At 55.0% G+C, this 21114-nt stretch overlaps 1 protein-coding gene across 1 annotated transcript; it reads right to left on the reverse strand.

Annotated features, from left to right (window-relative positions):
- Nucleotides 1–11937: 11937 nt before the first annotated feature.
- On the reverse strand, nt 11938–20934 carry Efna2 (ephrin A2). Its single transcript, XM_076919502.1, has 4 exons — nt 20688–20934; nt 14845–15158; nt 13495–13560; nt 11938–13251 (listed from the first exon to the last, which is right to left on the reverse strand). Exons 1-4 carry the CDS (start codon nt 20813–20815, stop codon nt 13130–13132), a joined length of 630 nt encoding a protein of 209 aa, XP_076775617.1. The 5' UTR covers nt 20816–20934; the 3' UTR covers nt 11938–13129.
- Between the last annotated feature and the right edge of the window lie 180 nt (nt 20935–21114).

Below are 21114 nucleotides of genomic sequence, written 5' to 3' on the forward strand. Positions count from 1 at the left end.
ACACACACACATAGACACACACAGACACACACACAGATACACACACAGACACACACACAGATACACACATACACACACATACAGACACACAGACACATACATATACACACAGACACACACACACATACACACACAGACACAGAGAGACACACACAGAGACACACACAGAGACACAGACACATACATGTACACACAGACACACACACAGACACAGACACACACACAGACACACACATAGACACAGACACATACATGTACACACACAGAGACACACACACACGACACACACACAGACACATACATGTACACACACACTATTCTCAGCACTCAGGAGGCTGAGGCACACGGAGCTTTGTGAATTTCAGAACAGTGAGTTTCAGAACAGTCAGGGCTACATAGTGGCAGCCAGTTTCAAAACAAAACAACTGTTCAGGAGCTAGAGAGATGGCTCTGTGGTTAAAACATTGGCTGCTCTTCCAGAGGACCCAGGTTTTCTTCCCAGCACTCACTTCAAGCGTCTATAACTCCAGCTGCAGGGGATCTGGTTCTCCCTTCTGGGCCTTCCTGGCACGCGTATATAGATGTAATTTAAAATAATTCAAACAATAAATATTTTTAAGCCAGGCAGTGGTGGCGCACACCTTTAATCCCAGCACTTGGGAGACAGAGGCAGGTGGATTTCTGAGTTCGAGGCCAGCCTGGTCTACAGAGTGAGTCCAGGACAGCCAGGGCTACAGAGAGACCCTGCCTTGGGGGCGGGGGAGTGGGGGAGGACCTCTGAGAAGGCTCAGTGGTGCAGGAGCTGCCAAGCCTGACAGCCTAAATTCAGTCCCTGGGTCCACTTGTTGGAAGGAGAGAGCTGACTTCCTCAAGTTGTCTTTTGACCCAACCCTGTATGAAAAAACACACACTGATCAATATATAAGTAAATATATTAACAAATTTTTATTGGTTATTTTATTTATTTACATTTCAAATGTTATTCCCCTTCCCAGTTAACAAATGTTTTTAAATAGGCAAAATCAAGATAAATCTTTAAAAAACAAGAGATATTTGACTTTAAAATTAACAAACACAGATTCTCCCCTGCCCTGTGTGCTGTGTCTCCTGGCCAACAGAAACCTTGTCTGCTCCTGAGGAGAGGTATGGAAGCCCTGGACAGCAAGAGCTGCACCCCCCTCAACCATCACTATTAAAAAATCTCCAAATTCAGGGCTGGAGAGATGGCTCAGAGGTTAAGAGGATGCTCTTCCAGAAGACCCTGGTTCAATTTCCCAGCACCCTCGTGGCAGCTCACAACTGTCTGTAACTCCAGCTCCAGGGACTGATACCCTCAAACAGACATACAAGCAAAACACCAATGCACATAAAATAAAAGAAAGAAATTATCGGGGAAAAGAAATCCCCAAATTCCTAGTTGTAGTGGACCAGGAAGAGCTAGACAAACTATGTCTCTGGAGGATTCTGGCTGGGAGACACCAGCAGATGCGCACACACATGTAAGCGCCCTGCCCTTGATCAGGGCTGGGAGACACCAGCAGATGCACACACATGTAAGCGTCCTGCCCTGGATCAGGGCTGGGAGACACCAGCAGATGCACACACATGTAAGCGCCCTGCCCTGGATCAGGGCTGGGAGACACCAGCAGATGCACACACATGTAAGCGCCATGCAATTTCCCCCTTTCTTTTCCTAAAATCAGACCCTGTCTCAAGCAAGGACTGTCCTGACACCACAGATTTTACGGTTCTTTTATCACAGCAGCCTGAAGCTACAAGGAGCCCAACCCCACTCACAAAGGCCCCCTAAGCCCCCGAATCCATCCCTACACCCTGGATTCTCAAAGTGGGAGCCTTCTCTCCCATTTCCTGTTAACTTCAAAAGTCCCAATCCTATTACAGTGTAGACCAGAAAGCAGACTTTTCTCCACCTGACCCAGGCTGGGTGGGGCTCCTGGGGACACCCTGTGAGGAGACAAAGCTGTCTTCTGGCCTCCATGTGGGCTCAGGCTCACATGCAGAACAAACCCACATACCACGTATCCTACCCACACTTTGGAACACCAGTCAACAATGAACACAACAGACTGACACACTCCTGCTCTTGGTCTCAGCGCTCAGAGTGACACATGGGGGACATACCTGTGCAGAAGCCAGCCGGGACAGCTGTGCTTTGATCCTAAGATGAGATAGAGATTCGGAATCCAGGGATGGCAACATCCTGTAGGGACCCAGAGGTCCCCGTTACACAGAGGGGAACCCATAGGTGCCAACACAGGGAAGGGACAGCCAGTGGTAATTACATACAGGGGACCCAGGGGTGCTCATTACACAGGATACCCTGAACTTCCTTTCTGATGTCCCTCCCTCTTTCTTTCCAAAATTTATTGAGAAGTAAAAGGACAGCTCCTCACAGTGAGAGGGGTCTCAAACATTTTCTGTTTCTGTCAGCCAGATTTCTAAGAGGGGCATACAGATGGTGCCAAATAAATGCTGCATGCATGAAACCATGCCTGAGAAAGTAGCCTGGCCTCGGTCTCTGCTTAGGGTGTGTCTGTGCAGAACTGCCTCTCCATTCCACACGCCCCACTGAGCCTAGCACTCCAGGCTCCCTGGTCTCACTATGGCTCAGCCTCATGGATATCAGCCATGCTGGGCTCACAGTGACTGGGCCCCTTCAGCAGACACAGGCTGTCAGGTAGGTGTCATGGTAGAACCTCGGTGTCCCAGGTGAAGCCTGAGCTCAGTGTTCTGGCCACTAGCAAGGCCGGTATTCTGGAGGCTCCTGAGCCATGTAGGTCACCACTGCGGGGTCTCCATTGGCCTCCCCGCTCCACCTAGTGGCCACTGGAACTGCGGGTGGCACACAGGCCAGGAGACAAGTGGGCACTGCTGGGCTCCACTTTACCTTCCAGACTCTTGTCTAGGAAGCCAGAGGCACTAGCCCACTGTCTCTGTGACCTTCTCCAGGGACATCCTTCCTCCGTGGCCCTCCATTTCCTCTCTTTGTAAAATGGGTATAAACATTTTTGTGGGCCCAGCGAGATGAGGAGGGTTGGCTGTTGGCACACACCCACACGGGCTCTCTGTCCATGTTGACACTGACAAACAGTGAGTAATCATATTGTCACCTTGGCGTACCACCCTCTGCTCTCCCCTCCTGTTCTCCCCCTGAAAGCACCAAGCTCCTCTTGCCTCTCAGGTGCCTCGGGACCTTTGCATGTGCCGTTCTCACCTCTGAGAACACTTCCCCCCCTTTTTAAATTAATAACTTCAGTTTTTACAGCACGATTCCCATCCCTTCCCCCTGCACAAAATCAAGCATATAGTAGGCATATAATAAATAGAAGACTACCCAGTATGGTGGCTGCACCTTCAATCCCAGGGGCAGGAGGATCTCCGTGAGTTCAAGGTCAGACTGGTCTACAGAGCAAGTTCTAGACAGCTGGGCTATGTAGATGGAGACTCTGTCCCATCATAAATAAATGAACAAAAGTGTAAAGCATGAGAAGCAGCAGCAGCAAGGCTAGTTCTGGGATTGCCCATCCCCTCCCTTCCTCATCCAGGGAAACTGAGGCTCAGACAGGCTCAGCAACAGCAGAGCGCCCTACCCCACCTCCTGTTTCTTACCCTCCAGGGAAGGGTCCCGCTTCAAGGCAGAGACCAGGCCAAATTGAAATTGATCGAGGGGAACAGCTCAGCAGGGTGGAACAGACATGAGCCCACCGGGGAGCCACAGGCACCAGAGCATGCGAGCGAACGCACGCTTGCCTGCTGTGGTGGAGGAGGGCTTAATGTACACGTGTGGGGGGACCCAGAGGGCAGGGAACAGGGTGTGCTTTAGAAGGGAGGAGGACACACCCCCATATCCCCACACCGCCATTCATTCACTCGCTCATTCATTCATGCATTCATTCATTCCATAGCTTAAGGAAATGATTTTTTTCTTGTATGTGGCTTCCCTGAGGAATCCTCTAACTTGTTTGTGGTTTTTAACTTTTTTTTTTTTCAGACAGGGTTTCTCTGTGTAGCTCTGGCTGTCCTGGAACTCACTCTGTAGATCAGGATGGACCTTGAACTCAGAGAGATCCACCTGCCTCTGCCTCCCAAGTGCTGGGATTAAATGCATGGTTACCATACCTTTTAAAAAAAGTGTGTGTGTGTGTGTGTGTGTTTGTTTCCGTGTGTGCACGTGTTTGTGTGTGTGTCCATGGAGGCCAGAAGAGGATGTCAGATCCCTTGAAGCTGATCTTACAGACGGTCCTGAGCTGCCTGACACTAATGTCCCAATATCGGAACTGAACCTGTTCCTCTACAGGTTCAATAGAAGAGTCTGCTGCAAAGGAGGCGGACAGGGTGGGAAGCCCTGTATCCTAGGTGAGGGTGTCCTCTCTCTGCTAAGAAGATGTCCTGATTATTCCCAGTGGTGTGTGGTGACACAGAGAAGTCAGACCCTAAGCTGTCTTCAAGGACAAGAGTCCTCCAAGTCCCCAGGCTGACTAAGAGACAGCAAGGCAGACGGGCTCTGACACACAGCGCTCAGGCAGCAGGTCCTGCATGGACGGCAGAATCTGGGCCTCTGCAGCCTCTGCCTGTCCCCTGTACCTCAGTTTCCCACAGTGGCCTCCCAGCTGGGGTGACCAGGCACGTGGCCAAGGGGCAGCCATGTTCCTCTGTAGGCCTGCAGACCCTGACCCGGAAGCCTCCCCTGGGTGCCTGGACCGAGGGTCGAGCCCCAGATCATCTCCTGGGACCCCTCTTGGGGGACAGTTTCGACTCTGGGATTAGGGGGCCAGGGTCAGGGGTCAACAGCATTTGCCTCGGCTCCATTCAGACTGTGAGGGGATCGGTTCTCCCTGCCATCACGAATTTCCTGAACAAAAGCCAAGCCAAGGGAGCACAAGGACGGTTGGTGCGCCCTGGGGATGCCTGGGCGCTCTGGGACATTCCCACAGTCTCCTCTGCCCACGTGACCCGCATTCCACCCTCTGACAACTCAGGGAGAGGGACAGAAGGGGGGTCCACATTACAGGTGGGGAAACCGAGGCTGAGGACCGGAGAAGGGGCTCACGAGGGGGCGCTCCCCAGTGGCCAGGCAGACAGGGGACCTCAGCTAAATGGTGGAGGACCTAATGCACAATGCACCCAGGCTCAGGGAGGAGGTGGCGGCCGTTCCAGCCAGTGGACAAAGGCGGGCAGACCAGCCTGCGGGGGCGCGTTCCGCTCGTCAGCGTCTGTTCCACTTGAATCCACCCTGGACAGGCCAGAATAATCCCTCCCTGGGCCACTGCTGGGCCGTGACGACTTGAAGGGGGCCCGGTGGACCTGATTGACAGCTGGGGGTGGGAGGTAGGGGAGCCCTGAGCCCCCCGACACCCTCCACCCCCACCAGGCTCTGGGAACAGCACAGAGAATCATGGTGGTGATGGTAAGTCACAGCCTACCTAGGCCTGGACTCGGAGGTCACACATGGGGTGCTACAGGTGAGCCTGAGACATCCTTATCCTGGGCCTTGCTGAGTTCTGGCAGTCACTCAGCCTTTATTCATTTTCTGTCCATCTGGACAACCAGTTTCTGCAGGTGTCTGGGCCTGAGGCCAGAAGACAGGCCCCACAAGAGGCCCGGAGACACAATCCTAATCAACAGGCCTCAGTTTCCCCAACCATCAGTGAAGCAGCTCCTGAACTACATACACATGGAGGGCCACCCCTTCCAATTCCCTGTGTACCCAGTTAGGTAGGGACCCTGGGGAATGGTAGGTGACTTCACAGCCATGGTTGGATGTGGGAGAGAAGAGTTGAGACACACAGCCCCCTCAGCCCCCCAGGAAGGCTTTGGGGTCAGAGAATTCTGGGAGAAATGCCAGAACCATTTAGAGATCAAAAAACCCCCGCAGCCTAAATAGCAGGGCATGCTAACACACACCTGTCTTCTTAGCACTGGGGCAGGAGGATTGTTGTGAGTTTCAGGTCAGCCTAGACTATAGAGTCTGAACCAACCAACAAACAAATGGGAAGGCTGCCCTAGCTGAGCAGTGCAGGAAACTTAAGTTTCTGTCCCCAGCACCCCATAAAACAGGCTTGGCAACTCAGAGCCTGTCACGGAAGCACTTGGAGGGTAGAGGCAGGAGAATCAGGAATGCAAGGTCATCCTCAGCTACATAGTGAGTTTGAGGCCAGCCTGGGCTACATAAGACCCTTTCTCAAAACAAACAAACCAAACAACAACAAAATGATAAGAGAAAACCCCAAAATAATAAGAAAAAAAGGAAAGAACAAACCCACACCAAGCACCTTCCCCAGGCTTCCCCCAGCTACCAGCTCTAGTCAGAGCCATCCTGGCACTCCTTGTGACCACCCTGCCCATCCCCCATGGCTGTGGGAAAGGTACCCCTCCAGCCAGAACCCATCTGCCACAGTTCCCACGGGAACCCCCAGGCTCACAACCATCCCTCTTCAGGTATCGAACTCAGCACCCAACCTAGCAAGCAGGGACATTTTTAACACTGTCAGTATCAGGGAGGAACACAGGGTGCTTCAAACAGGACACCATGATGGGCCACATAGACTTAACTGAGGTACAGGGACCCTAAGATTAGAGCTCCCCGAGGCTCCTACTGCCCTGTAGGTTCTTGCTGGTCCGGATGGGGTTGGTTTCTTGAATACTACACGTTTGGAGCTGAGAGACCCACCCCTCATCCAAACTTCTCTTCGGAAACCGAGGGAAGGAACAGACAACAAAAAGAACAGCCCCTGGCTGCCGTGGAGAAGGTATTCTCGGAAGGACACCTGCCCCCACATTCTGGGCCTTAGTTTCCCCAGCTATAAAACTGGTGTCTTCAATGAGAAAATGGATCTCCAGGGACCGCTCTGTCCGAAGCCTCCAGAGCCACTCCAGCGCTAATCCCCCAGCCAGCCCGCACCTCGGTTTCCCTCCCAATAGCCTAATCCTGGGATTGTCCGGGGCCTTTACATTCTACAGGGTTTTCAGAAAAGATTCACTGGGCCCCAGAGCGGCCCTCTCTGGCGATTAGCTGATTCCTAATTGAAAAATCCCCTCCTGCCCTCTGCCCGCCCCTCTCCGTGGGGCTGGGAGGACCCCGCAGTTGTGTGGAAGCCCCTGAGGGGCCTCCTTGGGTCTGTGCAAGCAAAGGGACAGACTGCAGCATCTCCCGAGGGCTAGTGGCCTGCCTAATGCCTGCCCTGGAGAACCTAGGACCCAGAATCAGGGGTCCTGAGCCCACAGATGTCATTCTGGACCCGCTGCATGTGCCCCAGGTCCCTGGCAGGGAGGAGGAAGGACGTGGGTGGGAAGGCTGGCCAGATAGAATGGGGGACAGCTAAGGAGTGAGAGCGGGTTACATCTCCCAGTCCTCGCATGCTGTCTCAGTGTTCACTGCCGGGTCCCCAACCAGGCAACTTAATTCTGCCTGTCACCAGGATATGGGCCTGGGTTATTTATCCAGTGTATATATGTATTTTAATTTAAAGACCTGCCAGCCAGCACCACTGGCTCCTGCAGAGTCCCCCGCTGCCTCCCTCATCCAAGAGAGGCCTCGCCAGCAGCCAGCCCTGTCCCTGGCTTTCCAAGGGGAGGGGACGATGGAAAACAAGGCTGGTGCCTCTCTGATTGGGGAGCAGTTGACTCAGAGTCCCCCCCATAACACCACTTCAAATACTTAGCAAGTGCTCCTGGATGGCAGCTCCTTTGTGGGAGACACAGGATGCCTGGGTTGGCCGGGGGCCTGGCCACTCAGCTTACAGAAGAGCCCTCCATGCTCTCAGGCACATGCTGACTACCAAAATGGAACTGTGAGCCAGGGACTCGGTCTGTAGTGGGTGGTAAGGAAGGTTCGGGAAGCCAGGCTTCAGACCCTGATGGTACCATCTCTAAGTGCCATTGAACTTCTCTGTGCCTCAGTCTCCCCTTGAAGCCACAGACATGGCCTCTGAACCTCAGTCCTGTTCATGTATGATGACTGGCACTAACATCACCCTAGTGTGTGAGGAGCACCGCTCACACAGGGCTGGAGGAAAGGACATAAGTTCTTAACTCCAGCTGGGCTGTGATGTCAGATGGGAGATGGAGGTGGGGCCAACACTGGGACAGGCACAGGCCCAGCCCTGCCAGGACCAGGGCTCCCCAAAGTCACCAGATTCCCTGGTAGGGTCCCTTCCCACACTGGCTCCAGCTCCCATATCTGCAGGAGAAAGGACCCTTGAGGTCCTCCCTTGTCAACGAGCTCCCGAAACTGGCTCTAGCCTGGAGGGCTGGGGGAAGAGGCAGGTGAGAGCTGGACTCCCCACTGGCTGGGATTTCCAGGGACCCACCCACAAGTCATGAACAAAGTCTTCACATGGAGCCTGGAAGGAGCTCTCCTTCCTGAGCAACTATACAATTGGTCTAGACTGCTACAGATGGGTAAACTGAGGCCCAGCAGGAAAAGCAGCCATCTCTTTTCCTGGGAGAAGAGGCTGAGCCTACTGAGCACCTGGAGCTAGACATCACTTTGTTTCTGTTCTAGTCTGGTTTGGTCTGGTTTTGTGTGTGTGTGTGTGTGTGTGTGTGTGTGTGTGTGTGTGTGTGTGTTTTGTTTTGTTTTGTTTTTTGTTTGTTTGTTTTTTGAGACAGTGTTTCTGTGTAGCCCTGACTGTCCTGGAACTCACTCTGTAGACCAGGCTAGCCTCAAACTCAGAGATCAACCTGCCTCTGCCTCCAGAGTGCTGGGATTGAAGGCATTCTGGGAGAGTCTCTTATGCCCGGGAGCCAAGACCACTCTGTGGGAGCAGGGTTGGGGTAGAATTTTAACCCTTTAAATGCAAAGATGGAGAAAGGCCAGAGGGGACCAACAGTGCAGGGAAGGGACCTTGACTGTGTTCTGGCTTCATCACGCTCCAACCTTGTCCACCCCAAGACCTCTCTGGTCACTTCCATGATCCTGGTCCCATCCTATTGACCTGTGAGGCCCAAGCAAAGGGCTCAGTTTCTCCATCTGCACAGGCTGTAGGGCATCTCGGCTGCCCAGCCTTCCTCCGTTGGCCACACTGCACATAAGGCCAGCTGGACCTTCCCTCTTGCCCCTAAGCCCCACCTCTTGGGTTTCTGGGCCTCCATTTTCCATAGATGGGGTTAGGACCCTTCTTAGGGGACCCAGGAGGGGTTGTGCGCTCTCTCTCTCTCTCTCTCTCTCTCTCTCTCTCTCTGTTATTCGAGACAGGATTTCTCTGTGTAGCCCTGGCTGTCCTGGAACTTACTCTGTAGACCAGGCTGGCCTAGAACTCAGAAATCTGCCTGCTTCTGCCTCCCAAGTGCTGGGATTAAAGGCATGAGCCTGGCCCGCTCCCTCTCTTAAGACTGGTCTGTGAGCCTGTAAGTGTGGAGGGTAGAGGTAGGGGAGCCTGGGACAGGGATTCTGACCCTACTCAGCCACCAGGCCTGCAGGACCCACCGAGCAGCCTGGTCCCCAGTCCTTCCTCCTTCCACCACCCTCCCACCTCCAACCCTGGGCTCAATAAATAGAAACCCCTGCCTAAGTCCTCTGTGCAGCGGGAGCGGCTTGTAGGAGAACTCCAGAAGCTCTATTCACCCAGGGCTGCGGGTGCAGCTCTCTTCCCGCACCTTCAGGGGCTTCAGGAGGCCTCTGACCTCAACCCTGAGAAACCTAAGCCCTTCCCAGACCTGCTATCCCACGCTGCACCTTTTTCACACCTCCCTTCAGAGGCCACACCCCTCCCACCCAGCACTTGTCCCTACGCCCCGCCCACATGGCCACGCCCCCACCCTCAACGACTGTTTACTACTCCCACCCGAGAGCAGCATCTCCTGAGGGGAAACCGAGGATAGCGGTTTGAAGTCCCATGTCGCAGGGTAGTCGTGTCAACTGTCGCTATTCATGGTTCCCTAGTGGCTCCGGGCTTTGTCTGGGTGGCCCACGTAGCTCCATTCCAGGACAATGGAATAGACCCGGATGCCTAAGAAGAGGCCAGGTGCCAAGATGGGGAGGAGAGGCCCCACTGTGTCTGCACACTATAGGGTCTCACGTAGTGCTTACAGGGAGCCCTGACCATGAGAGATGGAATGTTTTTAAATTTTATTTTATATTTCTACTCATTCACTTTACAAGAGGGATGAATTTTTTATTTATTCATTTAACTTTTTAATTTTTTCATGCAAAGGTTTATTTTAAACGTTGTAGTCAAGGCTGGACTCAAACTCAGCCTCCTGCCTCAGCCTCTCCAATACAATTTGTAATAAATGCTCTTTTTTCTTTCTTTTTGATCATGCGGCTTTACCTGCACAAATGTATTCAACGTTTTTTCAGTCAGTCAATGGACATCGATGAGAGCTCACTGTGTACCAAATGTATTCTAGGTGGCAGAAAGGAGTGAGGGTACCCTGGCTCCCAACCCTCGGGGCAGAGGGTATAAGAGAAAAAGAAAAGAATCCACACAAAGGAGATTTAGTTATATAAGAGGAAAAGAAAAATCCAAGCTGGGCGAAGCACGCACCTGCTACCCCAAGCACTGGGAAGAGGAAGGCAGAGGATCTGGGGGTGTGGGGTTTAATGTCATCCTGGGCTACACAGTAAGGACAGCCTAGTCTACCTGAGACCTTGTTTTCAAAGAAAGAGAGAAAGAAAGAAAGAAAGAAGAAAGAGAGGAAGGAAGGATAAAGGAAAGAAAGAGAAAATGAAAGAAAAAAGAAAGAAAAGAAGGGCGTGGCGTTCGCTTGGGGGCTGGGGAGCTGGGAGGAGGTGAATGGAGAGCTGAGGGGCCGGAGCCGCCATCAGGGTCCCGGGGGACCTTGAGCCTTGCCGTCCCCCCACGCCACCACCCCCTGTCCACGGCGGCTACCGAGGCGGCAGTAAAGGGCTGCGGGAGAGAGATTGCTTCTCTCTGGAAGCTTCAGGTGGAAAAGACAAAGACGCGGGACCAGCATACCGATGGCGCCGCGCTTCGCCTGGGTGGGGTGCGAGGGTGTGAGCGCACACCCGGGGGACGGGTGCTGAGTCTCCGGCCTCGGGCACCAGCACCGGGACGGCTGGACAGCGGCACGCGGAGGGCTCCCTGCGTCCGCGTCCCCGGCTGCGTCACAGACTTGCATGGCCTGGCCCGGCTTTTGCACAGACTCTGCAGCTTGCGCTTGGTCCTCGATGCCAAGCTCGTCTCCATTCTACAGGGTGTCAGTCTGTAGTCCAGGCTGGCCACGAACGCAGACATCCCCCTGCCTCTGCCTCTGGAGCCTTGGCTCGTTGGCAGCGTTGCTCCTGGGGTCCTCGGTGCAGCGGGGTCTCCCCAAGGCCATGTCCGCCGTCGGTCCGCCCCCGTGGGCAGCGCCGGCCCGGCTGCGGCGTGACACAAGGTCCTTTGTACGGTCCGCGGCCTCATTAGGAAGCGGCCCCCGTTGCCGGGCCCAGCGCGGCAGAATTAATGCGCTCGGAGCGTCGCCTCCGCTAACTGTGTCGGCGCCGCGGGTGACACGCAGGCGAGGGGAGACCCCCGGGATCCCAGGCTCGCCGTCGGGTCACCTGTCGCCCGTGAGCCCAAGTGGAGCTCAGCCGGGACCCGGGTCTCTCTTCCCTCGGAGAGTCATTTTAAAACCGCCACAGCCCTCACACCCCTGAGTCAGATGGGGAAACTGAGTCTCAGAAATGTCCATTTATCCTGCATTCGCCTGTGCGGGCGCTGGCACAAAGGCCGGGGTTGACCTCGGTGTCAGTCTCGCCTCCCACCGCGCTCTTTTGTTTGCCGGTGAACGCCACCGCTGGCCCGAGCAGCCGCCGCCGCCATGTGCCACCACGCTGCGGTGACAGGCCGGCCTCAAGCTCGACCCTCCCGGTGAGTAACCGTGAGAGCGGGCAGGACGCAGCCGGGACTCCCCGGAACTCCCGCACTCCTCGGAAATCCAGCACACCCGTAACAGAGAGGCCCACGCTGCTTTACAGTTTGTTCATTTTATTATAAAAAAATACAGACTTCAAAGCTGATTGTGATGAGGGGGCCGGGCCACCCGTCCCCCGCCCCTAGAAAAGCCCCAGCCACCCCTCGCATGGCGGCCATCCACAATATATATTTATATAGAATATATAGAAAACAGAGTGAGGAAACGTGGGTAGAAATCCGAAATCCGTATAAATGTGTGGTGCGGCCAGCTTCGCTCGGTCCTTTGCCTTCTGTATTTTTGGTAGGTAGCGCCCCTTACTTTCCAGTCCTGTCCTTTTTTTTTTTTTTTTTAACTTTTTTTTTTCTTACAAACATTACTAGGTCACATGATCAAGGGGGCGGGCTCCAACGGACCAAAAAAAAAAAAAAAATTGAGTTTATTGCGAAGTGTTGCTTCTATCCTAAAAAGTCCATCCCACTCCCCCCCCCCCACCAAAATAAAAGACCTCTTGAATTGAAGGTCGGAAAAAAAAATTTTTTTAAAGAATTCCCATTCTGTCCTTAAGAATACATTAAAATAAATCACAGTATACACTTGCTGGTTTCTATTTACAGAAATAAAACGACTTCCCGGCTGGGCCTGGAGACGGCTGGGTTGTGCCTGGTGGACGGCCTGGGGCAGCGTGGATTGCAAGGGCCAAAGTGTTTTCTAAGATGGTGAGGGAGTGGGGCTCAACGATGGCTAGAAGAGTGGGGGATGACACCCCAGAGTCCCCATGAGGGGCTGGTATCATGCACTCTTTCTGGCTCAGGCTTGCCTGGCCTGAGGAACCCAAGGCAAGTCCATGGTGGGCTCCATCTGGGACCCAAATAACAGGGCATCTGGAGGTCCCTGGATCTCTGGCCCTCCAGGAAGGCCAGAGACGGCTCCGCCTCCGCCCTGTGGCTTGTTCCCTTCCCAACGTCACCAGCAATGTCAGGGAATAAATTAAATTAAAAGAAAAACCTTAAGTCTTTCTGACCGTAATCAAACAACACTGGGTGGCCCTGGCGGCTGTGGCTCGGCCTGGGTGTCCTCCTCAGGCCACAGGACCCCGTGTTGCATCCCAGGGACGGGTGGATGGCCTCCTCCGGCAGGACAGCACCATGAAAGAGAAGCAGCAAGGACTTTGTCTCGGAGGTGGCCGTGGCAGGTCAGAGGGTGAAGGTCAAGGGGTCAGGTGGGTCTGATGTCCTCTGGCCTGACACTAGGAGCCCAGTAGGGACCACAGCACAGGGACGGTAGTGAGGAAGAGGTGGCAGCCACCCAGGCCGCTGCAAGAGCTGTTACTGGTGAAGATGGGCTCTGGTGCCTCATACAGGGTCTCATCTGTGGGGAAAAAGGGGACAGGCTGTCAGCCGGCCCGGGGTCAGCCGGCCCGGGGTCAGCCGGCCCGGGGTCAGCCGGCCCGGGGTCAGCCGGCCCGAGGTATGCCCTCTCAGAGGTCCCAGGCTTGGTGCACACATGCTCATGTTAGATGGTCGCTTGCGACCCCCAGCTCTTTGGATCACTCATGGGGTCAAGGGGAGGGTGAGGGGACCTGGGTCCTCACCATACCCGGACGACACTTACTGGTTGGACGCACGTAAACTTTCAGCCGCAGGCAGGGTCGGTCTACCAGATTGGGAGGTGTGGCAGCTGGAAAAAAAAGACAGCGTGCTGGGGCTGTGTGCTCTGTTCTCCACCCATAAAACTCCTGACCAGGCGTTAAAACCCCAGACACAGTGCCCTATGTTTTCTGGAAGTCTCTTATGTTCCTCCATCTAAGCCTGACTCCAAAGGCTGAGTTATGCCTCGGACCAACCAGCCCAACCAAATACTAGCAGGACAGGGTAAGACTCATTCATTCATCACTCATCAGATTGATTTGTGACAGACTCTCTTTATGCAGCCTTGGCTGTTCTTGGTCTACTTGTCCTAAGTAGACCAAGCTAGCTTGAAAGTCAGAGATCCCCTTGCCTTTGCCTCCCACGGGGATTGAAGGCGTGCGGCACCCTGCCTGACGTAAGGTGAAGTTTTAAGCAAAATAAAAAAGAAACAAAGCAGGAGCTGGGAGGCGGCTTGGTGGGTACAGCAGCTGCTGAGCAAGCGAGGGGACCTAAGCCTGTGGGGGCCTACGTGCTCATGACCACAGAGCTGAGGAGGCAGGGACAGGGGGCTGGCTGGGGCTCACTGACCAAACTGGCTCTGCTCCAGGTTCAGTGAGAGGACCTGAGAACAAACGCAGAGGACACTCAGCACCAGCCTCGGCTCCGCCCACGCCCACCCGGGCACACAGGTTAACTTGTATATACACAAACACATAAATAACTAAAACACCCGGGCATGCACATGCCATCACAGCAGAGGAGGCCAGCCTGGGCTACATGAGGGTGGTCCTTGGCAGCTGGAATGGGAGACCTGGAGCCCAGGAACCAACCCCTGGTACAGGGACAGCACCTCATGGCCTGTCAGCCACGCTCACCCTTGCCCCATGCCAGGACTGGAAGATTAAATACACAAAATAAAAATATTTGTCATGGACAATGGAAGGAATTATTATATTCATTATCTTTCAAAACATCCTTTCTTCTCGTGTTCTAGGATTTCATTTTACACACCTCCTGCCCCTCCTCACCAGCTTGAATTAAAAGGAGGGGGAGGGGAGGAAAAAGAAGAGGAGGAAGAAAGATGACAATGATAAAAAAAAATGGGGCCTTTTGAGGTTTAACTTGAAAGCCAGGTGGTGGTGCAGGATCTGCTGCAGCCCGGGGAGGATCCGAGGCCCTGTTCGTCACTGGACCATCCTGGGAGACACTCAGAAATGGAGACTCCTCCACTTCACCGTTCTTCTTCTTTCAGTCATGGGACTGGGGTGGACAAGAGCTGGGAAGACTGCCTCAGTTTCACCACATGTTAAGGAGGCTAGCCTGGGCTACTCACAGATGTAGTAGTATTCATGGCCAGGCCGGAACTCAAAGCCCAGGGAAAAGGGGGTGAAGAGCTGGAACTTCTCTGAGAACTTGAGGGGTCCCCCAGGCGCTGCGGGCCGGTTGCATTCCCAGCGCTTGAAGCCTCGCTGCCGGTGGTCGCAGGACGCGTGTCCCTCGCCGTTCACCATGTACAAGATGTACCGTTCCATGCGCTCTGCCGGAGGCAGCGGCGCCCCATAGTGTGGGCAGTAGATATCCAGGTAGTCGTTGATGCTCACCTCCACGGTGTAGCCACCACCATCACCCACGGCGCTCACCTGAAACCTGCGCGGGAGGGCTGGTCAGCGGGAGCCGGGCCTGAGGTCCACACCCACCCATACAACCTGACACGGTCACCTATGGCCGCCATCCCTGCCTGTTTCCCTGCAAGGAGGCAGAGCCCAGAGGACACCTCCACTCCCCTCTCTCAGCCTCCCTCAAGGCTGAACCATCTTGGAGGCAGCTGGGGATCAAGCCAACCTTCCATGCTGTCTGACTCTGGTGTGTTCGCTGCCTTCTCTGTGCACTTTTTTGGTGACAGAATGTCTTGAAGCCTAGGCTGGCTCTGAGCTCCATAAGTAGCAAGAATGACCTTGAACTACTTGTCTTCCTTGGGGATGACACTGGAGCACCACACAATCTTTCTCTCTAGCAGGTTACACACACACACACACACACACACACACACACACACAGCCCCAGTCCTGATTCCAGAGCCTCAGCCCCGAGGGTTGCCAGGTTGTCCCCCAGCTGTCCTCTGGGGGGACGGGCCTGACCCAGCCTTTTCTTAGAGGACGGAGGTTGGCCTGCCAGGTTGGACTGCAGCTCCCCTTCCATCTCCGCCTCAGGCTAAGGCAGCAGGAACCCTCAGATCTTTCCAAGTGTCCCCCGGGTCCCTGTCATGTAAACGCAGGCCGAGGGGGGCAGAGGGGGGCCCTGTGAGAATGTTTATTAGCATATAAAAGCCTGGCAGCTGGGAATGGGAGGCTGCCAGAGGCTCCTTTACCTCCTAGGACAGCTGGGGAAACTGAGGCCTGGCTGCCTGCAAAGGGGATAGGAGCTTCAGCTGCTCCCCCCCAACACACACACCTGGCCCTTCAAAACTCAATTCTCCCCGGCTCACAGAGAGAATTGCAGACACTGGTCTGCAGTGAACCATGGCAAAGGCCTGCCAGGCTCTTGGTCTCCCCAAACCCATGGCGAGCTTTTCTAAATATAAAGCAGACCCCCAGACCTGGAGGCCCAACTCTGTTCATCTTTCCTTGGCAATTGAATATGGCCCAGAGTGTCCAGGTGGTGACTCCTCAGGATACTGTGTCATCTATTCACCCTGCTCCACAGTGCTATCTACACTCAGGACCTTTGCACGTGCCCAGAACAGTCCCTTACAAGCATGTGCACAGACACACACACACACACCCCTCACATGTACCATTGTCTAGTTATTCTCTATGTCCTAATCTGTAACTGTAGCCAACTCAGACCCTGTATGCCGTGGTGCTCAACCCATGCTTGCTGTCTGAACAAGAGAATTTCATAAAAGCAAGAAGGGTTGGAGGCCTTTGGGATCAGCCCTACCCACCAGACAGTTCAGGAATAAATGGGCCACTTTCTTTTTCTTTCTCTCTTTGGCTCTAAAATTGCACCAGCCTTGCTGCGGCTGGTAACCCTGGTTCCAGGTAGGCATGAGATTCAAGAGCCAGTACCCAATCCTTGCTCTGGGTGCTGCCAGCAAGGGTGTCTCAGAGGCCGGGGTGAGGTGCAGTGTGCATCCCCAAAACAACCCCCTTGGAAGCAAAACAGAGAAGCAAGCAGATGAAGCTATTTCTCACTAAGGGGTCAGTGACTGCCTCGAGGAGCCTCTTCCTCAGAGAGAAAGTTCACTCCTTGAAGCAATTCGATTACCCCATGATCTTGCCAACGTCTCTCCTGGGGGCCCAGATGGGCTGCCGAGAGGCACGTGGATCCTGAAGCCCAGGGGGACGTGCATTCCCTTTGGACATGACACACAAGGACAGACCATGATGGGTGATGTTTGACCATGTCCCTTCCTGAGAGACATGACAGAAGGACCCATGAGGTACCTGTCAGACCTGTAAAAACAGGGTTCTGGGTACTGGAGGGCAGTGACCACCCATGGATGGCCTGGGAGAGACTGGGGGTCAAGTCTGAGTAAGAAATGGGGAGAACCTGGGCCCCACATAGCCCAGACTAGCCTCTAACTCACCACAGCTGAGGATAACCCTAAATTCCTGATCCCCCTGCCTCCACTTGTCAAGGGCTAGTATGACAGGCTTTTGCCACTGTGCCTGCTTTGTGTGATGCCGGGATGGAATGAACCAAGGGGCTTCATGCTGGGAGTGTTCTTCCCAGTGAGCCCAGCCCTGGGCCTATCCACCAACTCACCCATCCATCCATCCATCTACCCATCCATCCACCCATCTATCCATCCATCCATCCACCCATCTATCCATCCACCCATCCACCCATCTATCCATCTATCTACCCACCCATCCATCTTAGGTCAGGGTTTCATATTGCTCAGGCTGACCTGGAACTTATAGCAATTCTCCTGCCTCAGCCTCCTTCCAGTGGGCAGAATAATCTTTCTGGCTCTTCCATTATGGAAAACATTTGTCTTATCCCTGGCTTCAGCCTCCATTTCCCTCTGAACACCTTGATTGTCCACACAGGCTCTCAACAGTTCTGTCTCTCCCCCGAGGTCTGCTACCCACAACATCCCCAGACCCCAAATCCTCAGGCCCTTGCCCAGAGCTCTGAGCACCCCTAATCTTGGAGGACAATCTCTTGTGAAACACAAAGAAGAGCACGTATCCAGGTCCCTCCGCACAAACCACACAGCCATGAACACACATGGGTGCGGCTCACAATGCGGCATAGACTCACACATGCATGTCACATGTGTGTGCACCCCCTACTCTAATCTCTGCACACACGCTTTCTTGCCAGGAAGGGCAGGGCGTCATCTTCCTATTCAGATGTCTCAGTGGTGACACTGTTACTCCCACATGGAGGTCACCTGGCATGGGACCACCAGAGCCTGGCCAAGTTCAGTAATGTCTCAGAGGTGAGTGACACCTGGGGACAGCAGGCTTCTCATGTGAAGTCAGCTTTTGATCCTCATGACCTGTCTGAAGGGAAGAACGGAACCCAGTAAAGCTACTTCTGTGGACGGCCCTGTGGCCCTGGGGGGCAGAGCTGTCTGCGGTCCAGCCCTTTGCACAAACCACATAGCCACGAACACACATGGGTGCGGCCCACGACATGGCATAGACTCAGACATGTGTGTCACATGCAGATCTGTGTGTGCACCCCCTACTCTAATCTCTGCATACATGCTTTCTTGCACAATCATGCACACACACACATACACACACACCATGCACACAGTCACCCCTCTTGAGCCACTGTGTCATGTAGTCTGAGACAGCCAGCTCCATGCAGACACACATCCTGGGTTCCCCCAGAGGTGTGGATGAGAGCATGCAGCCGCAGACCACTGCAGACTCCATGAACACAGGTGCAGAAGGAGCAGAAGCCACACTAGCTGCAGCTAGGCCACAGAACAGCTGAGCGGTCAGTATCAGGGGTGTTCTGGGCAGTCCTGGCAAGCAGGAGACAGCTGGAAATAAATCTAGAGACCCACAGAGGTCAGGACAGCAAGCCTGTTGGGTTGGTCCGAGAGACATGGATAGAGGCTTTCAGGGGTGCCCGGGCAGGTGGATGTAGGGTTCCATCGACAAGACCTTCTCTGCAGAGCCATCGGCACTGGGAACCGCGCACAGAATCAACAGCTTTGGGGCAGTGGTGGCTAGCCAGGTGGCAGAGAACATAGCTGGTGTGTGCATGTAACCCTCCTAGTTGTGCAGGCACCGCACCCTACCTGGATGTGGGTACTCTGAAACAAGCCCACCCCTCCCCCACTTCTGTTCACAGTGTCTTTTGTGTATGACCCATACTCAAGCTCAGGGTCCCAGCATTCCCCATGTTTTATGTCATCCTGCTACACCCTCAGGACCCTAGACTGTGTCCCTTTGGATGCCAACCTGAATCTTCCCTGTATCACCTACCCACGAACACCCAACAAATCTTAAGACTCCACGGCAGCCCCCCCCCCCCGTGTGCTGTGCCAATGACAACGTCGTGTGTAAAGCTGGGGTACGGTGGTCATCTGTCCTCAGACCCCACTGTAGGGTGCCAGCAGAGTCACCCACAGAAAGAAACCCAAGGAAGAGACAAGAACCCAAGGAGCCCCGCAAACACACACACATACACACACAACACCTTATAGGTTGGCTCTGCTACCTGCCTAGCCACCAGTCCTCTGAGGCATCCTGTCCCAATATACAGCAACAAGAGGTGGCAAGTCTGAGCTGGACCCTGGTGGTGGCAGAGAATACCTCCTTCCTTCCAGAGCCAGGGTTCCAGCCTGCAGCTCTGTGTCCATGTCCCTGTTGCAAGTAAAGGCCATCAGGGGCAGCCATGACCCCTTTCCCTCTTCTCCATCCTCTGTGTTTTTTCCAGACAAAGGACAGGCAATGCTGGGGACAGAGACTCCACAAGCTAAAACCAGAAAACTTAGACCAAGGAAGTGCGGCTCCCCCTGCTCCCTGCATGGCCACCGAGTGTTAATCAAATCCACATGTGACCAGCGTAGCTGGCTGGCGTGGGGGTGGGGGGCCCACTGAGTGGTGGTCCTGCCAGGTTGCTGAGATGACCTGGGGTCCCTGCCCTCAGCCCAAAGGAGCTGACCCCCCAGCTCTGGCTTGATGGTAGGGACAGAGAGCGCCCACCCCCACGGAGAGACAGTGGTGGCCCTTGTGCCACAGCTTGCCTCAAAGACCAGCTTGTATGCAACTTTCTGTTGATGGATCAGGGCAGCTTGGCTGACGCATCGACTAAGTTCCTCACTGGCCAGCCTCAGACACATGGGGAATCTCGATCTATACTGCACTCAGCCGTAGAAACCCCAAAGCCTCTCTCCCAAGCCCCGCTCCAGCGTGCACCCACCTCTGAGAGGCTTCAACGACCCAGGAAGGTTCTATGCTTTCCAGAATGCGGTCAGTGGCTGTAAACTTTTCACACTCAGCTTGTAACAGTGGCTTCTGCTATGTCCCCTGACTGTACCCAGTGCCTGGCAGGTTCTGACCCACGGGGTGCTGCTGGACAGGCAGGGCCGGGTGCCTTGCTGGGTGTGGCAGGCTGGGCACTCGGCCACCAGGGTCTCCAGCTCCAGTTCTCTGGGCATGACCTTGAGGCAGCCCCTCCTGGCTCCTGCACCTCAGTTTCCCCAGTAGCTAAAAAGGTAGAAAATGATTCGCCCAGGCTGCACCCCTCAAACTGACCTCCATCTCTCTGGTGCCTGGGATCCCCTCTGTTCTTCTAAAGTGTCTAGGGGATTGGAGCACCCCTTAGAGTGAACGCAGGGGTGGAAAGGGGATATTGTAACTTCCTCAAGTTCATCTGGGGAACCAAAGACAGGACTCTCGGAACCTTCCCAAAAGAGCCATGTCCCGGGATTCCCTGGGTGTAAGGGAAGTCCCCAGGGATCTTTGCCAAACCCTCAGCCCTCCAGGGTGCTCCCTCCTCCAAGAGGCCAGGGGTTCAAGGGTGTCCCCCGCGCAAGTCCAGCGAAGGAACTCTAGCGTCTGAGGGTGCGGAGGGCTTCCTCCAAAGTCCACGAGCCCTGGGGGGAATACTAGACACCCCTGAAGTTCAGGAGGGGATCTGTGCGCTGCAACCCCCAGAGCTGGGGCCTCTTGGGGTCCCCGGGTGTTCCCCCATCCAGCTCACCTGGGGTTGCTGCGGTTCCAGTAGACTGCGTAGCGGTCAGCGTTGGCGCGGGCCGGGTCCTCGTTGCGTGCACGCAGTGGCAGCAGCAGCAGCAGCAGCGGCAGCAGCGGGCGCTGCGCGGGCGCCATGGCCCCGGTGCTGCCGCCGCGCTCGCTCCTTCGCTCTCCAGCCGCCGCCTGGCCCCGCCGTCTCCGCCTCCGCCTCCGCCGCCGAGCGGGCGGAGCGCCGCGCGCTTGGAGATCCGCCGCCCCGCCTCTGCGCGCGGCCCCCGCCGTAGACCGCGGGCGCCGAGAAACCAGGCGGCGGCGGCGGCGGCGGCAGCGGCGGCGGCAGCGGCGGCGGCGGCGGCGGCGGCGGCGCGGGACAGAGGCCCGAGCGGTGCACTGCGCAAGGCGCTCTCCCGGGTTCCCCGGGCGCGGGGGCTCCC

The sequence above is a fragment of the Arvicanthis niloticus genome, chromosome 22 (genome assembly GCF_011762505.2).
Source record: "Arvicanthis niloticus isolate mArvNil1 chromosome 22, mArvNil1.pat.X, whole genome shotgun sequence".
Classification (NCBI taxonomy): Eukaryota; Metazoa; Chordata; class Mammalia; order Rodentia; family Muridae; genus Arvicanthis; species Arvicanthis niloticus.

Excerpts from the sequence above, each read along its gene's own strand:
- Efna2 (XM_076919502.1), bottom strand. The coding sequence starts at position 20,815 with ATGGCGCCCGCGCAGCGCCCGCTGCTGCCGCTGCTGCTGCTGCTGCTG. Across the intron at positions 13,561-14,844 it reads CCATGAATACTACTACATCT|CTGCCACACCTCCCAATCTG; the intron begins GTGAGTAGCCCA and ends TTTTTTTTCCAG. Across the intron at positions 13,252-13,494 it reads AGTTTACGTGCGTCCAACCA|ATGAGACCCTGTATGAGGCA; the intron begins GTAAGTGTCGTC and ends TTTTCCCCACAG.